At 42.8% G+C, this 24907-nt stretch overlaps 2 protein-coding genes across 7 annotated transcripts; one reads left to right on the forward strand and one right to left on the reverse strand.

Annotated features, from left to right (window-relative positions):
- The first annotated feature begins 12264 nt into the window (after positions 1-12264).
- Clk (circadian locomoter output cycles kaput protein Clock) lies at positions 12265-18499 on the forward strand. 5 transcript variants are annotated; one of them, XM_076365644.1, is made up of 13 exons: positions 12265-12494; positions 12607-13157; positions 14119-14175; positions 14274-14422; positions 14507-14598; positions 15064-15268; positions 15343-15438; positions 15775-15850; positions 15926-16164; positions 16238-16479; positions 16555-16947; positions 17023-17200; positions 17272-18499. In XM_076365644.1, exons 2-13 carry the CDS (start codon positions 13117-13119, stop codon positions 17664-17666), a joined length of 2163 nt encoding a protein of 720 aa, XP_076221759.1. In that variant the 5' UTR covers positions 12265-12494; positions 12607-13116; the 3' UTR covers positions 17667-18499. The 5 variants fall into 5 exon arrangements, with proteins under 5 accessions (XP_076221759.1, XP_076221755.1, XP_076221766.1 ...); XM_076365640.1 differs by having other exon boundaries at positions 12265-13157; XM_076365651.1 differs by having other exon boundaries at positions 12266-13157; positions 14131-14175.
- A 452-nt stretch (positions 18500-18951) lies between these two features.
- On the reverse strand, positions 18952-24443 carry Hn (phenylalanine hydroxylase). 2 transcript variants are annotated; one of them, XM_031981159.2, is made up of 8 exons: positions 24226-24443; positions 21173-21301; positions 20837-20991; positions 20529-20711; positions 20265-20461; positions 19922-20184; positions 19617-19846; positions 18952-19279 (listed from the first exon to the last, which is right to left on the reverse strand). In XM_031981159.2, the coding sequence occupies exons 1-8, from the start codon at positions 24304-24306 to the stop codon at positions 19117-19119; spliced, it is 1401 nt and encodes a 466-aa protein (XP_031837019.1). In that variant the 5' UTR covers positions 24307-24443; the 3' UTR covers positions 18952-19116. The 2 variants fall into 2 exon arrangements, with proteins under 2 accessions (XP_031837019.1, XP_031837021.1); XM_031981161.1 differs by lacking the exon at positions 24226-24443 and adding an exon at positions 21552-21710.
- Between the last annotated feature and the right edge of the window lie 464 nt (positions 24444-24907).

Genomic DNA, 24907 nt, shown 5'->3' on the forward strand with positions numbered 1-24907 from the left:
CAGAATTTCTTTCAATCGATCGACTAACAGACATACACGTGCACACACGCGCAAAGTCACTCTCGAAACTGAACACACCAATCGTTTTCCATCGATTACGATTCGACGATATCGTTACTTATTTCAACGAGATGCATACATAGGTATAAACAAAGTATTCTAACGACAAAATAATTATAGGTTTACCGATACGAAACCATTGAGTATAACAAGAAAATCGAAAAAAGAAACATTAAGCGACTAAAGCGATTAAACGATTATACAAGTAAATGTTCCTGTACAGCATTTAAGAATCAAAGGACACACTTCTTATATCGCGACGACGCATACAAAACGAAACACGAGAAAATACAAAAATAGAAATCTACGCTACTTTTATTTCGTTAGGTTTTGCATTCTTTCATTCTAACTTTCATTCGTTTCTTGTCCTTTTTCCGTTCAATGTTGGTATTAGAGGGGAAAGATCATGAGAAATCAACGCTGTAAATTATTCGTGTATGTACATAGGTTAGACACTGTACTGTGAGATGGAGACAGTTTTAAAGGAGATTATTATTGTAGTATTCAACGATAATTGTTCGTGGTTTCGCGAATGTGATACGAACAAAGTTTTTTACCAGTACACACACCTATACATACATACACAGAGACACGTGCACACATACGTACGTACACACGCGCACACGTATACATACAAATATATTTTATCACGCTTTCTTCGTTGTAAAATTTTACCGTTTCGACGTTCGAGAGTCTAGTCACGAACAAGTAGTTGTCTTTTTTTCGTGTGTTTTTTCTTTTCAAAAGACAAACGTTTAAAAACGAAAAACTGCCTTCTGGAATGTTGCTGATCGGATGCCGTCTCGTGTTTTCGCGTATCGCAGATAATCTTGACCCGCGTGAACAACAGGGAAGCTCGCTTGCAGAAAGTGGAGGTGACAATCCCGCGAAGAGTAGAGACACGAGTAGAGACACTGGCGCAGCGACATTTACGTGGCCGTTCCTTCATTACTATCGTTTCGTGTAAGAACGAAGATTTCATAGAACGGTATCGAACGACAAGAAAATTGAAAAACAAGTGAAAAAATAGAAGAGCAGGAATATACGGACGAGTTCCTCGTGGCCGCACCTAGCATGCAGAGATAGGGAAAATTTTTCTATTTCTATAGATGAAATATTTCTTCGAATAATATACAACGAATAGGAACAATATACACCGGTTTTGTTCGTTTATTCGATTAGAATCTTTTCGTACTCTCCTTCACCGCCATAAATATAATAATCGGACAGAGAAACTTTTATCCTTTATCTTTTATCCTTAATCTTTTATCTTCCACCTTTTACCTGTTACCTTTTACCTTTTACCCTTTACCCTTTACCCTTTACCTTTTACCTTTCACCTTTCGCCTTTCGTCTTTCATCTTTTATCTTTGACTAGTTACTTGAGAATCCTTGTCTAAAATTTTGCCCGTCTCTGACACCGTGTACATAAATAGAATTAGATAACAAAGAAACGGGAAGCGTCGTACGGTATATCTGGATAAAGCTATAAGTACAATAATTAACGAATGTCCATTTAAGTAACGCCGATACGAAGAAGAAGAAGAAGAAGAAGAAGACGACGACGACGACGAGAACGTTTTCAATTGCGACTTTTATCGTGTTCGAATATTTTTTGGGTGATTTTTTCTTTCCGCGCGAGATCGAATCACGACGGTGTTGTCGATTGTTTTTTGTAAATCAGGTGATCGCGAGTGTGATATATTCGAATTCGTCCTAATCGCTGCCAATCATCGAGCAATGTTTTCCGTTGTTTCGAAACAACTGGGAAACTCCACGAACGAGAACGATCGTTTTCTCACCCCGTGATGGATCGCGTTACGCGCTCGCGCAAACGTGTCGTTTAATACTCGTCCTCGAAAGCAGAAAGGTCCTCGACGATCGTAGCCTTCGGGTTGGCTCTCCAACCTCCAGGTTCACTCGGAATTAAGCGGCGCTTCTATTTTCGGGAACGAAACTAGAAACTGGCGGGAGTTGTCGACTCTCTCGATCAGACACAGCCTCGGTCGAGACGGACGCTTTCGCGCGCGCGCGCAATGTTGGCACACCATTTTATTTCGGTTCGAAGCGAAACTGATCACGCGTAGAATCCCGAACGGGCGAGATCGTGTAGAGGTACCCCGTCTTTCCCTTCAATACCAAACGTTCTAGCAAATAATACACGGCAAGCGTTGTAACGAGATAATTGATAATTACGCCAGTATGGAGGAGGAACGGAGAACGATAGGGAGAACGGAGTAGGCGTTGCTCTGTTCTCCTGGACACTGAAACCGTTCGAAGATCGAACAATGTGAAAAATACCTGTAAATATATTACGTACGTAGGTAGGGATAAGGAAACACGAATCAACTAATTATCAAAGAAAAACAAACGAAAGGTAACACGACGAATTCACTGGAGTTTGAGCTTCCCAACTTGAGTCAAGGGTTTTAGCTGCTACAGCAAGCAATCGCAAAGCGATTCAAATCAAATCGATTATTTGTAAAACGAGCAAAGAAGAGTTCGCTTGCTTGAACGCCGTGCCGCCGTGCCAGAGGATTCCTATCTTTCGGCGAATAGATAGAGGATCGAATCGATTGTTCGGCCACGGCGGGTTCGTATGGCAATTTATATGCGCTATCGCTTTAAACAGACAAAAGAGTGCTGCTTCGCCGAGCCAGTGGATAGTACCGGTAAGCGGAACAAACGGGGAATCGACCTCTGTCTCTCATCTTTTCGGCTTCTTTCGTTACCACGTGCACCTACAAACGATCCTTTAGAGACTAAAATCTAATCTATTTACGCCTCGGAGCAGTTTCTCCTTGTATTCGATTCGAGCTGATAACTATTCTCTGCAGAAAACCGAAAATTCCGTTGGCCGGGTTCAAATATTTCATTCCATAATTAACAACCACCGACGAGACTGTGGGATTCTTCCGTTTCTTCTACGAACCACCAGCATTCCTCTGACTCGAAAATATATACTCGCGTGTACCTACCTAGCTTCTTGCGCGCAATGCATTTTGACTCTACCAAGAGAACGGAACCATAGAAGAAAAGGGAATGAACGTTCTAGCGAGCAGTCGCTTGCGACAAGTATATCGATAGACGCGATCGGAAAACAGAAAAGAGACAGAAAAGTGGAAAATCTCGGTGGACAGAGAGAGAGAGAGAGAGAGAGAGAGAGAGGGAGGTCGAACGGAAATTTAATCAAGCGCGTACTCGCTCTGCAGAATATCGGTAGCCGAGCCACCGTGGCTGTTCGAACGAAAGCGGGGCCGGATGTTTGGATATTTTGGTAGTTTTTAATCGGATCGTACACCATCGACTGAACAGAGCCCATCCGAAATTGCCGACACGAACGTCCGAACGGATCTTGTTCGGATCACCCGTCCACGGTTCGCGGCGGAACGTGAGAACGGTTATCATTGGCCCACGCCGAAGAGCCGACGCTCGGCGGATCGAGAGGAAAAGTGGCAGAACAAACGGATAGAGACTGTACCGAAGTAAATACATTAACAGACCGTCCACGCCAGGGACAAGCTTGTCCGATGAAAGGAACGAGAGATAGCGGTGTCGCGATCGACGAGAATTTTCTTCGAGCCAAACGCAGGAACTCGAGGAATCGTAGAAATACGACTTTGGTTCTAGATCAGCGTGTCTATAATCGATACACTGTGGATGTTTGCGCGGATTCGTGGCTTCGTTCGATGCGTAATCTAGCAGAATGCCAACCGAACAACAACTTTATTCCGTCGAGGCCCCTGCACGCGACACTCTTTAGTCTCTGTCACTTTCCGTACGACGCGAGCGTGTCGTAGAGACAGTGAAAAAGTCGCAAGCCCGTCGTTCGCCTCGAGACGAGCCTTCTCAGCAGACACTTCATTCTCGTTTCGTTCAATGTTTTCGTCTATTACCTATGCATAAGCATCCGCAGTTAGTAGTCAAGTTCAACGGAAGAAAACATGTGGAAACAGCATCACGAAGGAACCCGAACGTAACACGCTTGTGAAATACACTAGATATATATGAAGATGTATGTATGTGATACATACATGTGATCAGGTACACTGGATGCATACGTCCACACATGCGTCTACGTATGCGTAGACGTATGCGTAGACGTGTACGTGGACGTGTACACGACGCACGCACGCTCGCACGCACGCACGCACGCACGCAGGCGCACATACATACATGCCTAATGTATATATACATAATAGTAGATACAGCAAAACGAATATATTATATATGAATATACATATAATATATTTTTGACTTTTATTCTACAGTAAGTCGTAAGTGGACCGTGTACCGGGACACTCACTAAAAGACGGACAAGCCCCTTGGTTGCAAATATACATAAAAATCGTTCAGACAATTTGGCTGCTCGACGTAATTTCTGAATTCCTCTTATGGATCTAAGCGAAACCCGATCGATACAACCAGTCGATGGTAGAAAAGGAGAAATTCAAATGTCGAAGTAGGGGGCAACCTGAGAGAAAGAAGTGTGGGCAACCGAACTCTTCTGCAGAGCGAAGTGTTTGCGCGTATTGCGCTTTATTGCGCGTATTGCGCGGGGTGTTTCCCTTCTTGGTGGATAAAGATCGATACACGAAAGAGAAGATTCAACAAGAATTCGATGAGAATAGAACGACTGGAATTTTCGTTACACACGCATTACACACGCATTACACACGCATTACACACGTATGCACATACAGTTATACACAGTGACAAACAGTGACACGCGCAGAAATAAAATATGTATTATACGTGTATAGAAAGAGAGAAAAGAATATATATAGATGTACCGTTCGAGCAGATGCTCCCTCTTCAAGAGAGTTCCTTTTTATTCAGACTATCGTTACATACACGAAAGAAAACGGATAATTTTCCTGGAGAACGAGATTAAGTAGAACGCGCAGAGTTATGGATGGCGCGGCCGCGCGCAACGGCGGCTCGACGAATCGCCAACGAAAGTGAAATGCCCCGTACGCTTGTAGTCTCTCCGATTTCGAGTACAAGAACACGCAATGAACAATTGTCTAGGCGAACCAAAAAGAAATCAAGTAAAAACTCAAGAAACATGGAGACGAAACAGATGCATACGTTTTCGAGACGACTCTTTCTTAGATAAACGTGGAAAAGAGATGATAACCAACAGTCAAAACGCGTTTTTCGACATTGATAGCTATCGGTATTTAACGATTTATCGATATAATTAAATGTTCTTCGAAACTAAGCTAACGAGGACTAATAGTATTTTTCAAAGTTAGATGGTTAACATTAGCAGTACGTTGTAGCGTGTACACGATCTTAGCAAGTAGAGACGACAGGAGAAGAGAAAAACTTTGATCACTCGAGTAGTTTGCATGTTAGTGAATCCAGCCTACGCCAATAAGCTTCTTGTAGTCGGTAGTCGAGTATTTAAGCCGCAGTTACTCCTCACGAACGGACAAACACGACTTGTATCGTCTTTTATGCTTTCGGAGGACACGCTCCTCGAACTCAAACGACGAAGCGACCCCAGACTGGTTTCCGTGATACCGTTTCGTCGTTTCTCCGTTTATATTCCCGCTTCCTCCTATCCTTTTACCCCCACAAGCTTCCTCTTCTCACCCATCCGAAGAGAAACTGAAACTGGAACTGAAACTGAAACTGAAACTGAAACTGAAACAGGTCAAAGGGCTGATTCAGCTCGCACCGAGTAACGCTTAGCGTCTAATCTATCTACTAATACCGAAACGTAACCAAGAAACGACGGAAAACTTCATTTAGACAATGCGTCTGACGAAAAATGATGAGAAATCATGATGAAAAATGGAGAAAAATGGTGAAAATGGTGAAAAATGATGAACAACGATGAAAAATGAGAAAAGTATAATCATCGGACCCAGGTCGTATCCTGCGAGAACGAGATACGTCGCCAGAGTAGAGTAGACTCCACTTTCTTCTGTGGCGCGAACCTTCTCAACAGACTGTATCGAGGAGTCGAAGAAATTGGCGGTTCAAGGTCAGTAAACGGTGAGAAGAACAGCAGGAATCGGATGTTCCGTCGTCCATACGATTAGACTACCCCGCCATTGTTGAGCGACAAGTGCAGAGCATTCTCCTTTCGAACTCAGTACTCTATCCACAGACGAGACTCGCGGAATAATCTTCTCAGACTTGTACTCCGTGTATTCCATGTATTTCCATGGGGGACGTACGTACAGATGCGTTTCGTCCGACACCCACGGGATTGGCCACAGACTAAAGGCTACCAGAGTGCCGAGAGACGAGAGCCATCAAAGAACCAACGCAGTCTATGAGAACACGAAAGAAAGCCCAGTGCAGCAATAGCGAGGGAACAGCGAACGACGCGAGTTGCAGAGTAGAAGCGACCTTGATCAGTCAGTTTTCTTAGCTTCCGCTTCGAAAAGAAGCTCGAGAAAAGAAGTTCTCGATAGCACGACGAGGGACTGCCAGAAATGTCTGTTGACGAATTTTCGACGCTTCGGACGGCGAAATAGCCTAGCAGCCCACCCGAAACCCCCCACCTACTTGCCCCATTGCTGGCCTTCGTTAAGATTGAATAGCCTCGTTCGTCCAATCAACGCAACAAACTTTCCAAGGCCCCTAGCTTGTTCCACGGTAGCAAAGAACACGTAGGATTTCCGGAGTAGTCAGCCTTTTCGTCGAGGGAGAGATTGCTGATCGCGCGTTCATTATTCGATTCGTAATTAAGATACTAGAGCTAGACGGACTGTTTAAATAATGGTAGTCCACTATTCTCCCCGAGCTAGACCACGATCGATCCGAAGCTCGTGGTTGTTTCCTCGCTTACGCGAAAGCTTCCACGCCATTCGCGAAACGCTTTCTTAGCTCCTTCTACACACGTACACGTATGCTATGTGCGTAAACAAACGTATTCGTACTAATATTCGATTAGACGTTCTTGATCCTACACGGACGCGCGCACGCCTGAGCTGTGCTAAGAATAGCGTGTTATTACTATACGTATATTTATCGCAACTATACTCTTACTCTAGAAGTAGATTAACCCGCTTAGGATGTCGGTGTGACACTTTTGCTGATCGCTAGTAGTGGGCTCGCGCGTCGTTGTCGCGCCGAATGTGCTTCCCGCCTTCTTCCTTTCCATACGGGCACCATTGGAATCTCGAAAGCTAACAGATCAATCGCGAGAATATGTATATTGGAATATATTGGACGTTTCAGATCGTTTCAAATCGTTTCAAATCGTTTCTCGGTTCAACATCGGGAATGGAATTGGGTTGATCTTTCGAAAACCTTTCCAACTTTTCCAACTGGAAGAATAGTGTGTCGGCTCGTGGCCAGCACGGGGAACGAATTGAAAGAGTGTTGTTAAACGATATCTCGGTATCCTAGATCGAACGGTTCGACGAGGAATGCCAGTTGTGCGGGATATTTTCGAAAAGAGCTCCAAGAGTTCCGAATTTCCGGGAAACTGAAGAAAATGAATCTCGCGACAGTTCCCGACGAGAGATCCGAATTGTAAATTGCAGTATATCGGTTGCTCGAACGCAGACCGATATTAAGGTACGTTTAGTTGGTATTCTAATAGAATAAGGAATAGATGTCTAGTCGTGAAAGTTCCTCGAATAAACTTCTGCCGCGCGCGCGCAATGTTCCACGTACACGGTACTAGGAAAAATGTACGTTGTACGGAGCAAACGTACGGAACGGAGAGAAACGCGAAAAGGACATTTCGGACGCTTCAACGACGCAACCATAGCGAGCAACTCGCACGTTACGAGAGAGAGAGCACTTCCGTTTTAAGACTATTTCTCTGGGTCACGCGTATATATTCCAACGGCCACTAGATGTTAGAGTAGTTCCTTTCCGCGATATTAGTGACCGATCGCCTGTAGCCTCGAGAAGAACAGTTCGGTCTAATCACCATACGTCGTTGTATAGTCGAAAGATGGCTTGATCTCCTCTGTCCCACACACGCCCCCGTCATGTCCTTCCGGTACAATAACACGGTTGCCCCCCTTGACTACAAGTTTTCGAAAGAAAATCATTTGGAAACGAACACACACACGAGAAACATTCGGATTCATCGAGAAGAACACGAAGAAAAGGAATACCTTTGTATTCGCGACTGATTCGGCACAATCTCGAAGATTATCGAGCAACGTAAGCAAAACGAAATCTAACAAGCCCTTACGTAACATTCTAAGCTCATCAATCGATCAAATGTACTCTCACAGTTTCACAAAATAAACAGAGAGAATCTTCTGTGGCAGCATAATAAACAGAGAAAAAATTACTAGTTCGACAAGTTAAACTAATCGTACGTTGGGGACGAGCCCGAAGGGTTCCCGGCGGACCAACTAACATTGCCGCCGACGACCCTCCGGAACGTTGCGTCTTCCGACAGTGATGTAACTATTAACATGTACCCCTTAACGTTATATTTTTCCGGTGGTAGCCTCAGCGTTCGCATCGAGACCAACGATTCTTCCCGAACGGTAAACCAGAGAGATTTCTCATTCGAGCTCTCGCCGAACGAAAGAGAAAGAGACAGATACGCGCGAACGCGGTTTCGATGCGAACGCGGAGGCTGCGCTAGCCACCGGCAGTTTGTGATATATTTAGTAAAACAAATTTAACAAGAAAATGGTTGTTATTCGAATTAAAAAAAAAAGACGAAGAGAATGAGAAGAGAAGCGCCTAGCGGTTTTACATCCACACGAACACACCAAATGAATTTGGTAATGTGACGCGCGTACTGCTGAGAGAAGCGACACGTTTCACGATAAGTCGACGATAAATTTTATAGGGCATTCCGTAACGGGGAACGGCTAGATTGCTTGTCCACTGTTATTCTCGTTCCCCGTGCGCCCTAGAGGCGAACGAAAGTCGGCGCCAGGAACGACCGACAACCAATCTACCCGTTCGATATACGTAATAATTCGTTGTCATAATGGAACTCGAGTTTTCTAACGAACGAGAGATTTGTATTTGTGACTCGCAGATAGAATAATAATAATTTTATACGACCGTTCAGAGGGGGGAGCGCAGGCGTACGCAGGTTGACAGCCCTCTCAGCAGCATCGGGCCGTCGATTATAAACTAATTAATTGTAAATTTTAGGTACTACCGCGCGTAACATAGGGGAAACGAAACAATGATGGATATCGCGATAGGTGAAAGAGAGCGAGAGCGAGAGCGAGAGAGAGAGAGAGCGAGCGAGAGCGAGAGAGAGTGAGAAAGAGAGAGAGTGAGGCGTGCACTATCGCGGAGGAGAGGAGGAATAAGGAGAATAACAAGGAAAAAAATATGGTAATACACGTGACAACACACACACCTACACACACACGGACACTCACACGTACCCACGCACACCCACACGTACACACATACTATATATATTGTAATATTATTTTTCGAACATAGTAATGTAATGTAGAGTATAATATATCTGTTATATGTATGTATATATGTGTATATATATGTACGTATATATGTGTACACATATATATGCACATATAATGCGATACTGTAAACGATTATTTCGTAATAGCGCCAAGGCTGGACAAAGTGTTTCGGAGATTTAAGAGAATTAATTAGGTGGGCCAGAAGCGTCGGCGAGCCGAGTGGCGCCGGGTCACACCAGACATATTTTTACCAAGATTTTTCGAATATTCAGTCTCCCTCGATTCCTAAATGTAACGAGATCTTTAATGAGAGAAAAAAGAGAAGAAAGATGCGGAATGGTACCCGCGCGCCACTATCGCTTCCGCGCCGATTTTCTTAGCGTACGGCCGTCGATCGGTGGTCGACGGGTGGTCGACGGGTGGTCGATCGGTCGTTGTTCGATTCTCACTGTGTTCAAGGAGGTGAACCGTCGAGTAAGAGGTCCTACTTGTCGCGGTTCGATTTTCACGAGGCTCTGAAAATCGGCGGTAGTCAAACGATGAAGAACGAAAACTCCCTATTATCCTGAATATGTGATTGACCGTTCGACGACCGAGTCGGTGAATGTTCACTTGGTCGGATCGAAGGACGAAACGGAGGACGGAACGGAGGACGAAACGGAGGAGTGACGAGGTAGAAGAGCTGCGCGAATCGGCTGCGAATCGGCTGCGAATCGGCTGCGAAGCAACTGGAAATCCGGGCTGATCGGTAGACACGAGACCGACCGTCGAACGCGACCTTTCGAAATACTTCCTCCGATATTCATTCTTCGAACCCGACACGTGCGTATCCTAATTTTTCAATGTCCGCGGTAGGGACTAAGAATCGAGCAGAGGCGTGTACAGCGGGGATGATTGGTTACTGAATACGAATAAAATGAGAAAAGGAAAGTTAGTTCCCACCTATCTTCACTCTTCCCATTCCTTTCCTCCGACATTCCCCGTCCCGAACTCGTGTATCGACTCACTACTTCTCTCTCAATCCTTTGAACCTTCTATTTTTATGCCTGTCACATTTAGAAGCTTCCCGAGTGTCGGCCCGAACAATCGAGTTACGAGATAGAATGTTGAGGAGAATGGCGAGCAAGAGGGTGAACAGAAACTGACAACCGATGCGTTTTTTCTAATTGTCGATGAGACCGATCAATTCAAATTCTGACGGCGACCTTTGTAATACGAATGCGAATTTCATTGATATGCTAAGTTTGCGTTCTAACGATACATCCACGCTCGGATGCGTATATATACACACACATATATATATACACCTATATATTATAATATTAATTACGATTAATTATTGGCCATCGGAACACGCAAAAACGAAATTCATCACCTCGAACACTTGACGAACAATAATACAAACACTTCTTCATTTTCGTTTCCGTTTCCGTTTTCGTTTCCGTTTCTCTTTTTCCTTTTCTTTCTCTTTCTCTTTCTCTTTCTCTTTCTCTTTCTCTTTTCTTCTCTTCTTCTTTCCCTTTCCCCTTTCCTTTTCCTTTTCCTCCTCCTTTCTCTTCTTCTCTTCCTTTCCCCTGTCTTTTCTTTCCCTTCTACTTTTCTATGCAATTGTTACATTCGATGTTTTGTTATATGAAAATATGCTGGCATGTTGAATCGATGGGAGAGAACCAACAAAATGCTGGGTATCGTCTATTCGTTGCGGGGCGCAAGCTGATCGTGATCGTTTACGCATATTCCTTGTTCCTATTCTTTATGGAAACATTCAACCAGAGAGAAATGATGGGCGACCAAAAATCCTTCACTTCCTTCACTTTCTTTGGTTTGATAATGATTACTTGTACGGCGAACGAACGTTTAAATATCGATCAACTCAACAAGTTTGTACGGTATGGAAATCAAAAAGGCGTCAATCTCCCGCTGTTCAAGTAGTTGTGCGAACAGCTTGCGCGTCACTTTCGACAGACGGAATAAATAAACGAAACTGTGCGGACTAGAGGAAAATTAACATTGTGATGTTTACTGATCAAATATGTCAAAAAAGTAGAGGCCCACTGGTTGAGGCCCGACATTTCTGAGTACACTATAAATAATAAACATTATGTAAAATTTACTCGTGGATCCTTTTCATTTACCCACCCGAAAGGTAATCAACCAAAGGTAACCCGGTTGCATCAGTTTCCTTCCTTACCCTTTCCTTCCTGTTCGCCACAGGCTCGTACGAGAGCCTATAGTACGTATCTATCAAGTAATGGGAAAAGTTGCTCGTTTCCTTTCGATCTCTTCGTCCTACCGTGTAAAGGTTGCAAAGGTTGCGTTCTTGCTGCATTATGCTATCCATCTTTGCGCGTTCGCGTGCGGAAACGAAACGAGTAAGGAGCGACGACGCGCAAATTCAATCGCGCCTAAACCAACTAACAACGAAAACAGTTCATTCCTCGCTAGAATTCATCCAAGGGAAAGTTATCAGTGTCTAGAACGCATAGAGTAACGGGAACGAGTACGTATTCTGTAATCTGAAAGCAGGGCAACACTCTATAGAGTTATACTTTCAAATACATCTCGCATTCTTCGATCGAGACTCTGCGCGTGGCGAGAGAAGCGGATTCCTTTGAATGATTCCGATATGACAGACAATTGTTACGCGCTGCTTAAGCGAAGCTTGCCTGCAATTCTCGCTAGAGAACGCTCGATGTCTAGTAGCGTGATTGCGGCAATCTTTGAAATAGTGCAGTACGGTTGGCCAATCAGCCGTGCTAGGAACAACGCGATACGCCTTGCCCGCTCACCTCGGCGTACACGATTCCGCGATAGCAATGCAATGATAAGTCGCGACTGCGCACTGTTCAAAGACGGCTCGCGGAAAACTTGCTTGAAGTTGGCAACAGTTTTCCTTGCAGCCATCGGTTCTAATCCGAAACTTTCCTCGGAGATGGCTTTTGCCACGCGACTATCAGTTTAATCTTCGATTCCCGTCTGGGTGAAAGTTTCACTTCGAGAAGCAAAGGTGAATCTATTCGACAAAGAGATCCGCTGGATTTTTCTTAGGTCTGTTTTAGGTCTATCGAGTGGCAATTATAGAAATCAGTGTTTCGATGAAAACGACGCGATAATAAAACGGGGATTTTCCTTGGAAATGACGGCACCTTCCTTCCATCAGCTGGTTCGAACTTTCTGCCGAAAATGGATAAATGGATAAACGAGAAACGAATCGAGCGCTAAAGCATTCGGGGGTCGGAAAGTTTCGAGAGAACCGTCGAAAGTGTAGAGGATATCCAGGTTGAATCCAGAGCATGCGTTCTCTCGTCTAGTGCTCTAGTCGATGCAACTTCAGATGGTGCAGCGGACCTTCCATTGCAAACTGGTGGTACGCAAGCGTCGCACGAAGGCACCGAGAAGGCACGTAGGCTGACTAGGCTGATCGTTGGATATGTCGACGATCGGTGGTTAGCGCGAGTGAATCGGACTCTCGGAGTCGTGGCAAAAATGTGTCAATGTTGCTGGCAACAGTGGCACTCGAAACAAGTGAATTCCACGCGTGCTGCCTACAATCAGCAGGGACAGCCCCGAGGGAACCAAGAACACACGATCTAAGCGTTGGAAGCCGGAGCAACGTGTCTGCGCCGCGCAATACGTACAGGCGCGTGACAACAAACGCCGACCAAGTTACATGGCGAGTTATTCGCGTGGACGTTCCTCTCGACAATCCGAGTGAGTGCGAGATCATCGATTCGATATATCATTGTGCCAATCTGGAACGGTCAAACCGAATTCACATTCACCGTTCGAATCGACGTTCGAATCGACCCCGATGATCGATCCTTTTCAAACGATCATGCCTTTCAAAAGATCAAACTCAACGATCGCTACCCAACATCCAACATCCGACATTTTCGAGAAAATAGCCGCAATTGACAACTAGCGGCTCGGATGTGACCGACAACAAGTGTCACAATCTGTCGTGGACGATTCATTGACCGACTAATCGTGACCGCGCTTCTTACGCCTGTCGTGCCGAGCGATTACGACACCGAAGTAATTATTATTTGTACCGTTGCGAAACTCTGATATCATCGATCATCGAGGTTCAGGTAATTGATGAGAGTTTTCAAACGATCAGAATCTGAAATTGTTGAATTGCTTTTCCGTAGCATCCGGTCCTTCTTCTACGAATCGCGATTGAGTTGTCCAAGCTGTCCTTTTTCGATCACTGCAGCACACTATTCCAAGAAATATTTCCAGAAATATACGTCAAATAGATTTTCTGTCTGTTACTTTGATACATGCTTCTCAGCCGTTTATCGAATCATTTAAACAACTTTGTTTTATTCAACGGAGAGACTCTGTGCGTACAGAGAAAAGCAGAAAACGCTATAGCCGTTGTCAATATTGATTGCTGAACGTGTTACACAATAGGCGGTTCATGCTATTGATTCAATCATAATACACGTGTTACTATACGCCGGTAAAGTCGTTTATGGGGCCTCGTATTATCCTCCCTGGCTATCAAAAACAGACGTGGATTATGAGAAACATTTCATACAGTACTCCCAATCACGTTCCGGTGATTTTGTTTTTGTTCAATAGAAATTAGCATGAACGGTGCGCGGTGATGTGCCGTCATTAGTTTTTATTCGTTCGAATGTTACATTCGATTTTATTAATCGAACAGTTTTCTATATAGTGACACGATGGACGATGATATCGACGACAAAGATGACACGAAACGGTGAGTAAAGAGAGTCGTTGCGGAACGGCTAGATCATTTTCTCTATTGAAATCATCGATTGTTCAAAGTATCGTGAATTGTTGTCTTTCAATCGTCAGGAAATCGCGAAATTTGAGTGAAAAAAAACGGCGTGACCAATTCAACATGTTGGTGAACGAGCTGGGGAGCATGGTTGGTTCGAATACGCGGAAAATGGACAAATCTACCGTATTAAAATCCACGATATTATTCTTGAAAAACCATAACGGTAAGTGCAGTTTTGTCCGCAGTCCTGGAAAAGCTTGTCTTTCCTCTCTGTTTTCTATTCCTTTGGAATTTCTCAATATTCCAGAAATAGCCGTAAGATCAAGGGTGCATGAGATTCAGGAAGATTGGAAGCCGTCGTTTCTGTCAAACGAAGAGTTCACGCATCTCATATTAGAGGTACGTTTAACAGCCTGAAATAAATGAAAAAGATTTCTAGTAACTCGTATACACTTGCCGTGATTAAGATTCTTGAAAGCCTGTCGTGGATTTTACGGTTTATATTTTCATAATATGTTTCAATAGAAATAATGTAAGAATTCTGAATAACAAGTGTAGAGTCGTGCGGGAAATACGAATACGTATCTACGGTGAAGTCTATCAAAGTTGAAAACGAGAAAGCGACGAACGTAATTGATCCGTGTACTGGCTACAAATACAATTTCATTACTCGAGAAGAAAGTTGTTCGATCTGCGGTAAGAGGTACGAATTAACGAATTAAAGAGTTGACGAGTTAAGGAACTAAGAACAGTTCAGTGTGAAACTTCTAGCCAAGATATCGTACACATAATCAACGGAAACACCAAGTGCAATCAGTACGAATTTATCGATCGATAAAACCAGAAACAATTTTTTCAATGTAGGCTCTGGACGGTTTTATAATGGTATTTTCTTCAAGCGGGCGCATTTATTATGTGTCCGAAAGCGTTACATCTCTACTTGGCTACCTTCCAAAGGAGCTGGAAAACACTACCATTTATGATATAACTTACCAAGAGGACCAATCGCCGTTATACAATGTGTTATTGAATCCAGTGAACGCGAGGGATCGACGAAACGTCAAGAAAGGTAGCAAAGGTTTCTCGAGAATCGCAAAGAAGCCTCGACGGAAGCACCATTAACGACACTATTCTCATTTCCAGAGGACCAAATATCTTTCTCGTGTCACATTAAAAGAGGTGGCCTGAACGTTCAAGAGAATCCCGTTTACGAGCTCGTGCAATTTATCGGATACTTCCGTAAGTGATTCAGAATTTCTCACTGCCTCGACTACTTGTAGCCGCGACTGTACATGTAGACGACCGATTGCACATGGACAGTCCTCGAAGCAGCGCATTTCTTACGCGTGTAGTCGTAAATACGTTCGCCGGATTCTGGAAGATCGAAGAAAGTCGGTAATAGTGGAGTCAATTCAAACGATTCTCTGTAGAACCAACCGAATCTTTCGTGGACTCTTTCAAAGGATTTCTGTTTCCTCGTTTACTTGACACCGCCAGCCTCCATTATTCGGTTAGGAATCATTCTAGATTTTAGACAAGTACAAATATATTCATTTCCCCGTTCATTTATTCAAGGTTCTGACGTCGATTCGGAAGTAGACAATCTCCTCCCAAATACAAAATTCGGGACTACCGGTGGAATGGACACAAAGTAATTGTCTTTGTGTATGATAATCAATATTTCCCAGCAGTTATTCGAGAGATATTCTATACGTTTTTTCCTCAGATTAGTTTTCGTCGGAACGGGACGCCTGCAAACGCCCCAGTTGATTCGCGAGTTGTCTGTAATGGACAGCACTAAGTCGGAGTTTACTTCCAGACATAGTCTCGAATGGAAGTTTCTCTTTCTGGATCATCGAGCACCGCCCATCATCGGATACCTACCGTTCGAAGTTCTCGGCACCTCCGGATACGATTATTATCATGTCGACGACTTGGACAAGGTCGTCATGTGCCACGAATCCCGTAAGTGTTGGCGCGACTGAATCTCGGACAATTCGTTTCACCGAGCAATAACTGTCGTCTGCACGATTCGCAGTGATGCAAAAGGGAGAGGGCACTTCGTGCTACTATAGATTCCTGACGAAGGGTCAACAATGGATATGGTTGCAGACCAGATTTTATATCACGTACAACCAATGGAATTCGAAACCCGAGTTCATCGTCTGCACCCATTACGTGGTCAGCTATATCGATGTGATCAAGGAGCTGCGCAAAGAGTCGGAAACTTTCGGGAAAGAGCAGACCGAGGACGTTTTAATGACGGTAAAACAGCAGCAGGTACGTCGGGATCCGATCATTTGTTTGCCGCGCAACCTACGATTCGCGAGACACGCATACTTGGTAATTTCGCAGGTGAGCACATCGTGCCCGGTTCCAACGACGCAATGGCCGTCGAAATCGTCCAAGTCGTCGAAATCAATAGCTTCAAACACGAGACCGAGACACGTCGAAGGCTCCGATAGCTCCTCGATGTCGGCGTCCATGCAAAGTTCGCCACATTCGCAAATCACGCACGTGTCGCGTTCCAAAGGCACTTCTGCCAACGCTCCGAAAAATCAGATGCCTCAAATCGACAACCGGCAGCACCAACAGCAATCCCAGCAGCAACCTCAGATAGAAGTTGACCAGAGTTGCATTCACTTTATGGAACAGGCGCAATATGCGACGGTTAATCTACAACCTGTAGTTACCACTGGCTTCGCTACTCCCGCGGGACAAATTCTGTCGACCGTTCCTACCCACGAGGTAAGAAAACACATTTCTCATTGGTACGGGAAATATATTATAAATATATATCGAACGATCTGGGAATATTTCTAGATGTTGCATCAGCAAGGTATCGTGATGACACCGCAGCAGAATCAAATTCAAGACGAGCTGCAGCGTAAGCACGAGGAGCTGCAACAGCTAATAGTGCATCAGCAAGAAGAACTTCGTAGAGTGTCGGAGCAACTATTTATCGCCAGATATGGAATTCTCTCGCCGTTGCTTAACGCAAGTATCTCGTTATTTCATATCCGATGTTTCGGAAGAATTTCTAGCTAAAGCGTGCTGTCGAATTTCAGGCAGGCATGCCATACGGCGCAACAACGAATGCGTGCCAACAAATGAACCGATGCAACACCAATAACACGGCTATGCAACTACCCACATCGAGCAGCGTGCAAAGCGTGAACGTTCTTCCTTTACCCATCACTGTTCCAGTGCCTCTGGTGCCCACGGAATTGTTCTCTCACTCGTTACCGGTTAGTCCCGTGCCAACAGTATCGACCACGGTTCAAGGAAACGTGGCGACGATGATCCAAACGCCACAGCAGCCGCATCAGCAGCAGCCGCAAGGACCAACGCAGCAAAACGGCAATCCTGATCTTGTGCCTTTTCAGATCTGTTCTCATCAAGCAGACATGTTATACAATGACATGGAACCGGCATCGACTCAGCAACAAAGACCACCCCAGAATTAAACGACTGCTACTTTTGATGCTCCTTGTTCCACGTTATCGAGCAATGATTCGGAGATGAAGAAAATCGGAAACTAAACGAGCGAGACTCTACGGTTTAGGGTCACCTTTACAATATTTAGACTAATATTTTTCTATGTAAGTTGTACAGAAAGAACATTTCGCAATGGAAATTGGATGGGTTCAGCGCTTCTGTTTAATCGAACGAGAATGTTCGGACACCGGGCTGGGCTCCCATCCAATTGGATCAGTGCTGTCCACCCTACCCATTACACCTTATTATTCAGCGGATCTTAGGGAATGTAACTGCAGTCGCTTGAAAACTAAAGCGACAAAAGTGATTTGGATCGAATGAATGTTATCGGCCGACTTCTTCAGACTTTGGATCCGCGAGATATTTCTTTGAGAGCATGCTCGGCACTCTCTTCGCATGGAACCGATATCCGACGTCGATTACCTTTGAAAAAGGCTATCTATTGCGCGTATTATGTATAGATTATGTATTTTTACCGTGTCGACTGGGCTAAATGCTTTATGGACTCCGTCACAGATAGTTTATTTCGTTTCCGAAAGTACAAAATATGTCTGGAATCACTTGGAAAGTGGTTTAACCAGGAACTTTGTGTTTCCAGATAGCCTAATTAGTTTTATCGTACCGAAGAGTTGACGGGAAACGATGACCCGCATTTTGTTCGGGAACAGGGTATATTTCTAAATATATCTATATCTATACCTACATCTATATCTATATCCGTATCTGTATCTACCATGTATATGTATATGTATATGTATATTACGAGGAACGACAGAAAGTAATATATTTTGTTGTAAATGTACATTGATAAGCTCCAACATGTATCTTTAATCTATGAAATGGTGTGTATTATGAGTGTCGAAATTCATATATTTTCTAAATGTTATCGGACGGATTATACATTGAAGGAAATTTCTACACATTCCAAGGAAATGTACTGCAGGAAACATGTTTAACTATTACTGTATTAAGACAATAACTTCCACAGTTCGATTGTATGCGATAACAAGATTGCATGCATTAGATACAACGTGAAAATAAAGGAAGTTCCTAAATTACTAACAAGAAAACTGAACGATTTCAAATCAAAGCGAGCAGTTTATCTTATAATTTCAGATGAAGAAGCGATTATCGATAGATTCTGCGGTGGTTGCGGGGCTTCGTTGGGGATACTCGCTGACGAGTCGAGGACCGGAATCGTAGAAGGAAACGTAGCTAGCAAACATTGCGAAAAGAGTGATATTCCAACAGTCATTAGCAAGTTATAGAAATTTTATTCGTTCGATATAGGATTAAACTAATATCACCAACTTTACAAAAGTTGAGCCACCATTTTCGTTGTAAGCTCTCGTTCGGGTACGATTTCATTTCAACCACAATTATAGTTATTATCATACATTCTCGACAATCAATATAGTCCTACTGCTTTAGCTTTCTGACAGCATCCATTAAAATTTGGACTTCCTGATTCACGTTGTAAATCAGATCTTCGATTTGGTGTTTACTGTCAATTATGTTGATGGATTGAGTGTACGGGTCGTATCGGACTCCAAATTTCCTTGGGATAGTCTCGGCGAATTTACTAAAATAATCAACGGAATAAATGATTAGTAAACGTAGCATATTTCAATCGCATATTTTTATGAAAATCTTTTGCTGGCTCGAGTGAACAGTTTCCCGAAGAATGGTAATCTTCGAAATCTTTTTGTACGTTTCGTTCACTTGAGGTATTACAATACATATATATATTATAATTCGACAGAAGGATAGAAGAATAGTAATCTTAAGAAATCTCGTTAGCTTCGCGAGAAAGTATTTCATTCGGAAGTGTCTTGGTTATTTTTCATCCGGAACGCGCGAGTGGTTCACAGATAAGATAATCTCCGTGAGCACGTAAATCAGCCGAGCAATTTACTCACATCATTTTCTGTTTTGCATCGTCAAAGTCCTCAGCAACGAAGTAGACGGGTTGATATTCCGTTATCGGATATTTTTGCAACGCTGTCTTCGCCGGTTCAAAAGGTCGGAGTTCTGGTTTGCCACTCAAGCAGTACTCGAGCTCGCCGAAGGAGGAAAGCAAGCCAGCGCCGTATGCTTTCAATTCGCCATTTTGCCGGCAGATACCGTATTCCACCGTGAACCAGAAACACTAATAAACACTTGGTCGATGATGAATTCTCTTGGCCGCGCGAATGAAACTAAAGGAACCACAAGTCACACTCACCGTGGCAAGCTTCTCGATGTAATCGTCAGGAGCACCGAGAGACGCCAGGCCGACGATTTGACAAAACTGAGCGAACGAGGGATCAGCGAATAGCGGTACGTGACCCAGTACTTCGTGACAAATGTCGGGTTCTGGTGTGTACAATGGTTTACTGCCGTGTCTTATGTATTGTGTACAATGAAACACTCGAAAAGCCAAACCGGCTAAAAAGTCGCGGGACGATAACAGACCGGCAACTGGACGAAGCGTGAAACCAGTGCAATCTGCAAAGAATCAGAGGAACGTGTCGCACTGTGCTCGTTTCGTTGCCGACGATTACACGCTAATCTAAAACATCCGATACCTTTCAGAAAGTTTGATATATCTTGCAACTGAGGAATATTATCTTCTCTGTAATCACAGTTTTCGATGAGTAAAGGGAAAACATAGTTGTGCTCTCTGCAGGCGTATTTCGGGTACAGCTTCGTGAGATTTTGGAAAACTACGCCCCACGTTTTAATCTCTTCTTTGGTGTATTCCACTCTAGGAATGGGTTGCCCACTAAAACATTCGACTAGAGTTAGCCACGTCGAGTGGTTACTTGGGGAGAATCGAGAATCAGACTTACTGTTTGTAATTGTAAGCCAAGTCGGCAAAGTATTTGCGCCTCTGCCTGTAAACCGCGTCTGTGAATCCAGGATGATCGCTGTCCAGCTCCGAACCATACGACAAAATTTGATTGGCAAACTTATCCAAATCCCTGATTCTTTGCGGAAACCATGGCACTGTTCCCATATTATCCTTGTGATTTCTGCCAAGAGAAATGAAATTGCCTCTTTAGAAAAGAGAACGACCACACGCTATCCGGACGCAGGAATTAGCAAGAGATACACTTGTTAAGAACAAGAAATCGATTATTATATGTATATTATTCACCTGGAAATGATCGAGAAGTAACTACATTGTTTGCGTAAAGTATCAACGACAGCGCCGAGATCTCCACCCGGTGCGCACTCCACCATAAATTCGTAAACGTCTGCGCGCCGAAGAGAACTTCTCGATTCAATGTGCAATAAATTAACCTCGTGTTTCTGTAAATGAAATAAATTCAATGAAATTCCGGAAATAGTACAATTCCCTCGACGAGAAGAACGTCTCTGATTTGAAAATAAATACTTTGCTCTCGCGCATAGACATTTCTATCAAGCGAGTCAGAGATACCTGTAAGGTATGGAATCATTGATTGTTCCGTTTGAAATTAGTGGTACTTACAGCAAACAACTGCAGATATCTTCCCAGTGCTCCAACAGAGTCCTCGTCTGTCGGGGAGAAGATCAGGCACGTACTTTTCGTGGAATCCCTGCCTTCTTTGATGTAGTTCCCTCCACGTACCAGAGTCGGCTTTAAAAAATAACAATTTTCAAATCAGTATTGATCGTATACTATGAAATAATAATAAACGAACGATAATCCTTGAAAATGCTGAAACTGTTGATTGATTGTGTAAAGTAGAGTTAAACCAACTGGATTTTTCCAGAATTTCCATTCGAATGTTTCGACTATTTACTTTTTACTTTGGTCAATTGGAATTCGATATTTATTCCGAATGGTGTGTAAATGTTTCGAAAAAGAATCGACAGAAGATCCTTACATCGAACATTATTAACGGCGTCTCGATCATTGCACGGAGAATAGTAGAAGCGAACTGTCGCCTGAACTTATCTTACTCCTGGTGAGATAACTTTACGGAAGGTACTACTCTCCATTAACACGCCAGGCGTCTATTTTATACAGACTGAGACAGTCCCCCCTTTCGTCCTCAGTTTACTCCATTTTTTACAACTTCACTGAGAAAACCGTAACTTTGTCGAGTGTAGTTTTCCCAGTAGTGTAGTGTTCCCCTGTACCATTTTCCAGGAAAATTCCCTCTGGAAAGAACGCGAGGCTTGCGTCGTTTATGCGTTTTCCCGCAGATCATTTATCTAATAAATATGACGAAGAAAAACCACCTTACACTCGCCAGATGTAATTCCTGTGACTTTTGCATCATGCAAACGGTAACACTACCGCTGTTCGGGTGTCAAGGTCGATTTCACCGAACAAAAGAATTTTGGTTGGACCAAGTCTATAGCGAATGTAAAGCAGCGTGTATCGATTGAGTAACCTGCACAGCCATTCACAACTTGTCTTGCTTGTATTTGCTTCTCCAACCATCGAATCTAAACAAACCTTCTAGTCGGGGACAATCCGACACCCTCGCGACACCCAACCCGGAAATTTGGCAAAATTACACTTTAACAGATTTCTTGTGACAAATGTCTGTTGAAAAGTGTTACTTTTAGTATCAGTTTGAAGCCGATTTGCTAGGTTCCTTGGTCGAATTCGTTCCAGTTGTATAGACTACAACGTCCGTCATTCTTTGAATGAAATTGAAACGTTGAAGAAATCTTCTATACTGAAATGGAAATATTACGAAAGCTACTGTGTGTACTCGTAACGTTCTATCTCACACGATAAATCCGGTGAAAAACAATTATTGTGCTCCACGATTGAATTGAACGAACGCTTCGTTTGAACAAACGCTCTCCCACTCCAAGAAAATTGAACATCGGACGAGTAATGCTGAAATAAAATAGAATAATAAACCCGCGGCCCATTGAAACCACGCGAACATTCGCTCGCATTCACCGCGAACGTGTACATATGTGTAGCTCGATTGCTACACATCTTGTCCACATCGAATCGACACTCTAATAATGTTTCGAGTGTAGAAAAGAACATTTGTCTGCAGATAGAGGGTTCGCGCGGTGCAGCAAGGACAAGGAAAACTAATGCAGTCCGACCGAATAACGTAGATAAGAAACCTTACATTCGTTTCTGAGCAGTTTAAAAAGAAACCTTGTTGAAATTGTCGATTAACACGCTAAAAAAAAAAGTACAGCACGCATGGTTGAGCCGACAGCGATCAGAATCAACGGTGAAAAAAGTGCGAACAGCGTGTCATTATCTTTTTCTGTAATTGGAATCTTGAAACTTGAATTCCTTGACAATTCAAATAACAAAACAGTTCTCTGTGAACGAGTCGAGAAGGACATGAAGAATTAAAAGTGATTCAGTTCAGATATTGTGCCGACTAACGGTTTTCCTCAACATTCTTAACAATACCACTTGCTATGTTGGAAACTATTTGCTTGAACAAACATTTGGTAAAGTAGCTTTCGGGGCTATTAATCAATAGCAAATAACTCGACCGTTATCCGTTACACAGATATGTACTACAATGTACCGAATAACGATCAACTGTCTCTTACATTGATGAAATGTGCGAGTTGCTACGAAATAAACGTGAATTATTTCTCATTCGTTCCGAATTCCATCAGAACTATTTACATAAGAGATTTTTACCCTAGGTTCACAGTTTATGTAAGAATTTCTGCTCGCAATCGATTATGCACACGACATGCGGTGTTTATATAACGATTGCGTTTAAATGTTATCTTTCAAATGATTCATGCGTGATTATGATCGACGACACTGGCATATGTTTCACTTTGATCCAAATTGAAAAGTTTTTCTCATAAGTGAAATCAATTGTACGACTCCTTGCTTCTAGTTTCCACGCTTCAAATATTTCGATGTAATGTCAATATCTACTTGAAAAATATTCGATATTCTAAATAGTGTTAAACATTATGATAATGTTTGACAACGGTACATGTACCAGAGATAGCACGTATTAGCTCGCAATTAGCAATATTTCTCCGGGAACACATAAACTTTCAGTTGTCGCACTCTGAACCGGCGTAATAATAGATTTATCATTAAAGATTAAGGCAATAGTAGCGCGAAAATAATTTGTCTAATATTTGAAGAAAACATTAAAAATCTACATATCTGGATAACGCACGTTTGATAAGTTTCATCAGTTCAATAAGGTAAAACTAGATAAAATCATTAACACGTTACTATTCCTCAAATGCTTTTTATCTCAGGATTGTTATTTCAATGAGTTGAGAATATTTTTTGCTCATTTCTATATTCAGTTATGTAGTAAAATGTACAGTAATAGATTTTGAAATAGAAACATTTTTGTTGTTAGAAACTACAACTTTCTTCAACATTCGAATGTTTTTGATAATACCTTCAGTAAACATCTCTCCATCGTTTCCTTTCACAAAGATTCATTAAAAGAAAATGCTCTCGTCTATTGTATAAATAGTATGATCACAGTTGAATACTAATGATTCGATTAGAGATCATTCGATTGTAAAAAAGCTAGGTTAAAATTTCGATAAAATTAGATCTTTCTTACAAGTGTTCCTCACCTTATCGATGGACAATTCATTAAGGACTTCGTCACCTTCCTCCAACGTGTCATTCATTTTTGGTATTGCTTTTGCGTACATTTTCACAAGGCTAACAACTGTGTGTAATGGAAAAAAGTGTCGAGTGTACTGAGAACTGTTGCGATTTTCACAAGCCGAGCGTCTTGATAAGACTGATTTCTGCGGCGTCGCGTTCCTCAGTTTTAATGAGATGGAGCTAGATGCCTTCAAAGAAATGTCCCTGCTTATAAGCGTGAAGAAATAAACATTTATCAGATTTTTCATTCAATTTCATTTCTGAACGAGCACGATAGCCATATTCTCTTGAATAAGTGATTTCCTTTCGAAATAGTCGTTATAAATGTTTTCTGTTCCAGTAACGAAGGAATATATTTCAGTTCGTACCTTCCACTCTCCAGTCTATCTATCTTGTAAATTCGATCATTTAACAATTCTAATACCTTGGTTAATTGCAAAGAATGTCGTCTAGAACTCGTCGGAAAATGCTGAATATTTCTAATGAAAATACGCGTCACTTGGAATGTTTTCACTTTAGATTTCAAATTCGAAACAATTCTTCTTCTGTACATTTCTTTAGCCATACACGATTCGAACAGGTAATTCGAACAGATGCAACTGGTGAAAGGACACATCGTTATGATATTTTCCTCCGCAAGTGCGC

This window comes from Nomia melanderi, chromosome 1, assembly GCF_051020985.1.
Source record: "Nomia melanderi isolate GNS246 chromosome 1, iyNomMela1, whole genome shotgun sequence".
Taxonomy (NCBI): Eukaryota; Metazoa; Arthropoda; class Insecta; order Hymenoptera; family Halictidae; genus Nomia; species Nomia melanderi.

Bases quoted from the DNA above. Each gene is read 5' to 3' on its own strand.
- Clk (XM_076365640.1), top strand. From the start codon at position 13,117: ATGGCGAGTTATTCGCGTGGACGTTCCTCTCGACAATCCGA. The intron at 13,158-14,118 runs GTGAGTGCGAGA...TTAATCGAACAG, and splicing joins CGTTCCTCTCGACAATCCGA to TTTTCTATATAGTGACACGA. The intron at 14,176-14,273 runs GTGAGTAAAGAG...TTCAATCGTCAG, and splicing joins GACAAAGATGACACGAAACG to GAAATCGCGAAATTTGAGTG.
- Hn (XM_031981159.2), bottom strand. From the start codon at position 24,306: ATGTACGCAAAAGCAATACCAAAAATGAATGACACGTTGGAGGAAGGT. The intron at 20,992-21,172 runs GTAAGTACCACT...TTTCATTTACAG, and splicing joins GATATCTGCAGTTGTTTGCT to AAACACGAGGTTAATTTATT. The intron at 20,462-20,528 runs GTAAGTCTGATT...CGAATGTTTTAG, and splicing joins TTGGCTTACAATTACAAACA to TGGGCAACCCATTCCTAGAG.